General features: G+C 57.0%; 1 protein-coding gene across 1 annotated transcript; it reads right to left on the bottom strand.

The window, feature by feature from the left end:
- Window positions 1-2,698: 2,698 nt before the first annotated feature.
- Window positions 2,699-4,049, bottom strand: CITED4 (Cbp/p300 interacting transactivator with Glu/Asp rich carboxy-terminal domain 4). The gene has a single exon (XM_081487497.1). It carries the CDS (start codon window positions 3,797-3,799, stop codon window positions 3,242-3,244), a length of 558 nt encoding a protein of 185 aa, XP_081343623.1. The 5' UTR covers window positions 3,800-4,049; the 3' UTR covers window positions 2,699-3,241.
- Window positions 4,050-4,288: the final 239 nt, after the last annotated feature.

Here is a 4,288-nt window from a genome sequence, read left to right as displayed (position 1 = left end):
AAAAAAAAAAAAAAAACCCAGAACATAAACAACAGAAAAAATATTGTAACAAATTCAGTAAAGACTTTTTAAAAAGTAAACTAAATAAACACCATTGTTACTGGTGTTTGGCTACTGAGAATCCCAATAAGGAACAGTGTTGGAATACCCTCTCTTCCTAGCTGGTTACCACACAGCCTTTCTAAACACTAATATATAAAGGTATCCCCAGACAGCCAGAGCTCAGGGATGATAAACTACAAGCTACACTGTTCTAAACACCTCATAGGAATTAACTAGTTTAATCACTGCAGCTCTATGAGAGAGGTATTGTTAGCATCTCCATTTTGTAGATGAGTTTGAGAGAAGTCATACTTGGAAAAAACTACTTGCTAATGAAATCCAGGCAACCAAAAAATGATTCAAAACAACAAACTTCAGCCTGGGGGAACTTGCATATGAAAAAGAAAAAAAAAAAAAGATGAAATAATGTCTTGCCGGTGCCATGAGTCAGTTCCCAACCTTGAAGGAGCCTGTCTCCCAATCCCAAAGAGCCAGTCCCGGTGGGAGAATGAAATTCACAGGATGGGGTGGGGAGAGGGGCAACGAGTTATTTTAGGAGGTAGCCCCAGGAAGTGGTGAGAACCACAGGAAGCTGGTTGGATAACTGTAGGTGAATCAAGACTCAGAAGGTAAGTGACTTACTAGAGGTTAGGCAGCTAGTAGGAGCTGCTTCTGGAAATGGATGCCAAAGTTATCAGACTACAAGCCTACTGGCAGGCCAGATACTCCATCTTCCCCTCCAGCTAGGAGGGTCAGAATCCTGCAAAGTTATCAGGGATTTGGGGATCCAGGTGGTGGGCTGCCTCAGATTTACCTTCTCCTCTGTCCATCTGTCTGCTGTCCAACTTGTTAGCAGTCCCTCTGGGAGGAATGGTGGGTGGAAAATCGCTCAGGAGCTGGACTCCCTCTTCTACTCTTTCTTAACTCTAGGAAGAGGTGGGTGTTGGGTTTTCACGGTAACCTCTTACATATGGTGGGCACTTCAGATCCGATCTACTGCTTATCATCCCACCCCTAAATCTGCTCCCCACCTACCGTGAGGCTTACTGCCTTGTGAAATTGTAGGGCAGGGCTATTAACCCTATTTTATCGGTGGAGAAACTGAGGCTAGACCTGGGCCAGGCCCTCCCATCCCAATCCAGCCCTTTGGTTTTTATCTCTGGCTGGGGATCTTGGCCAAAGTAGAGCAAACATTAGCCATTCTCATCTCAGAGCTCAGGCCAGTCCCTGCCTAGAAGCCTCTTTGCCCTCCTCCCCATTCTGTCCCAGAACACCCTTGATATCTTAGGAGGGACTTTCATTTTTTTCATCAAACACCTCTGTGGCCCACTCCATGCCTTTCTTGGTGGTTCCTGAGCTGGTGTTTACAGTGCGTGCTGGGTGAGATCCCAGGCTGGAGAGAAAGTTGTGTCAAGCTTGGTATGAAGGTAAAGTCAACCATGGGACACAAGTCACAGCTCTGTGTTACTCACCTCCATAGAGTCTCTGGAATTCATTATCTCCTCTCCAGCCCCACTGCCCTGTTCTGTCCTGGTTTTCAGCCTCTCCTCTCTGCCTTCCATCCCTCTCTTCCTGCCTTTCTCCCACACCCTTGAAGCACCTCTGGATCTTTCCAGAGAGAGGCAGCAGCATGGGGTGACCAGGAGCCCGTGCTGGTGGTCAGGACTGAGGCCAAATCTGCCAGGTTTGGGCCAGCCCCACATCCCTGTCTGTAGAACAGGGGCTGTGCCTACTTCCCCAAGTCCCCATAACTTGAATAGACCTTTCAAGAGACCCCCTGCCTCCCCATACAGGCCCTGTACGTGTATGCCTCCCTGCTTCTGAATGGACTTTCCACTTGCATGCCATCTTCTCCAAGTCCTAAGGATGTACTCATCCTTCAAGGCTCTTCTCACCACATCAAATGTCACCGCCTTCCTGAAGCCTGAATTGACCTGACCACCCCCGCCCCCCACCTACCCACCACCACCACCACCAGCTGAAACCACTCCCTCCTCTGGGTTTGCCTGCTGGGCCGTCCGACCTAATTCCTAGTCCTCATCCCACTCTTCTGTGTACCAACTCATCCTGACAACTTTCCGGGCCTGTTACCCCCTACTACTCCTACTTGGACTGTGACTCCTTGAGGGCATGAGTGTTGGTGTGGAGTAGTCATCACTGTCATTTCTTGAGTGCTGCCTAGGTGTCTGGCCCGGTGCTAAATGTCTCACACTGCATGTGAGCCTCACAGCCACCTAAGATGGGGACCATCTGTATCTGTCTCTGAGGAAACGGCTTCAGAAATCTGAACGGATGGTGTCACGAACAAGAGAGAGAGTCCTGGTTCAAAACCGGAGCCTGAACCCTCAGGTACACCCAGTTACCCTCTGGTCTCCATGCAGTACCACTAAGCTCCACCTCCCCCATCCGTCCCAGAAGCAGGGAGTCCACCTTCGGTGCCCTTGGGTTACCTTGCCACTCGGTGGCGGCAGCCTCTGCCTTCCAGATTATGACAGAACAATTGCACAACTCACAGATATTTTCGAAAGAAACTGTCAGTTTCCTCTCCTGGCCACTGCCAGGGCCTGTGGCCTCCATCTCACCCAGGACCCCTGGCAGCCTTGGGACTCTAGAAGCCAAATATAGTTGGAGTGATAAGGAAATAAAAACGCCAGACTGGAAAGTGACCCAGTTTTATTTTGGTGTTGAGGCCAGATGGGGCATTGCTCCACTCCACAGGGGTGAGGGCTGGACCGTCTGCTCTTCCCCAGGGCGGAATGCCCGGTGACCTCAGGGCCCAGGCGGCGGGGCTGGGGACCCAGCGGGTGGGTGGCTCCAGGGACCCAGTGACCACAGTGGGCTTCACAAGGAGAGGGGGAATCAGGCAGAGGCCTGGGTTGGCTCAGATTGGGGGGTGGGGCCGGGGAAAGTCCGAGAGGAGAGGATACAGAATCTAAGAACTGGGAGTCCGAAAGGGGGGTTCCTGCCCCTTCATTTTACCGCTGAGGCTCCGGGTCAGAGAGATGAACTCAAATTGTCATCCTGCAGGAGGCAGGGCCTGGAGAGAGGCCAGGCGTCCCAGGCCGGCGTCGGTTCGGTGCACTCACCGCGGCCTCCACCCTCACGGAGGGTGCGTGCGGGACCCAGACGCTGGGGGCGGAGTCCGGCGGGCAGGCTGGGCCCCTTCTCTCCAGCACGCCGGGCAGGCGCCCGGCCTCGCTCAGCAGCTCACCGAGCCGGCGGGCGGCGCCGACCCCAAGTCCGAGAAGCAGTCGAACTCGCTCTGGCCCAGGAAGAGCTCGGGCAGATCGCGCACGCGGTGCAGCCCGAGCTCGAGCTCCAGCGACGTCAGCGCCTCCTCGTCGATGAGTTCGGCGTCCATGCCGCCCAGGGCGTGCGCCGGCGGCGGCAGTGGCGGGGCCGGGGCTCCGGGTGCGGGCTGCGGGCCTGAGGGGCCTCCTGGGGCGCCGGGGGGCATGGTGGCGCGTCCTGGGTACAGCGTCGCCACGGGCTGCAGGTGCGCGTTGCCAGCCGCCGGCGGTGGCACAGCCGGGAAGGGCTGGAAGGTGGGCGACGGCCCGAAGGCCCCGTACGCCACGGTCCCCTGTGGAGGCGGCGGCGGGCCCAGCGGAGCCCCCCGCGGCCGCAACCCGCTGTCCAGGCCTGGGCTCGAGTACGGCTGCAGCGTCCGGAGCGCGTGAGGGCCGTGGGCGGGCGCGGCGGGCGGCGGCCTCGGCACCAGGCTGTAACCCTCGGCGAGCATCAGGTGGTCAGCCATGACGGAGGTCCGACTGCCGGCGGCGGACCGATGGTCAGCGCGGGCGTCCCCCGGTCCCGGCCAGCTGTTCCTCTGCGGCGAGCGATCCGAGCTTCGTGCTCTCTCCGCAGCCCAGCCGGGCAAGGGAAAACCGAGGCCGGCCCTGGCTCCTGCGCAGCCCCGTATACACAGAACTCAGAGCTCTTGTCCACGCCAGCTCTGGGCAGCAGAGACCCTACACACCTACACAGTCGTGCTGCTAGACCTCTGCGCCGCGCCCCCGGACTCGGCGCCCTCTTATACTCAGAGGCGGGGCTGATCCGCCCCCAGGTGCTCATTGGCTGGATGAGTCTCTTCTGGGCGGGCCACGCCGCACCTCCAAGAGGTCTCAGCCCCGCCCCTGTCGGAGATTCGCCCTTTGGACCTCAGGCCACGCCTCCGGCTTTGAGTTCTGTCTGGGAGCAGGGCATTTGGCACTTTTCAAATGATCATCAGCTCTGGCTGCTCTAC

This window comes from Giraffa tippelskirchi, chromosome 5 (assembly GCF_054371585.1).
Source record: "Giraffa tippelskirchi isolate mGirTip1 chromosome 5, T2T-mGirTip1v1.2.pri, whole genome shotgun sequence".
Taxonomy (NCBI): Eukaryota; Metazoa; Chordata; class Mammalia; order Artiodactyla; family Giraffidae; genus Giraffa; species Giraffa tippelskirchi.
This window is presented reverse-complemented; position numbering and strand designations above follow the sequence as displayed.

Coding starts and splice junctions, on each gene's coding strand:
- CITED4 (XM_081487497.1), bottom strand. CDS start 3,799: ATGGCTGACCACCTGATGCTCGCCGAGGGTTACAGCCTGGTGCCGAGG.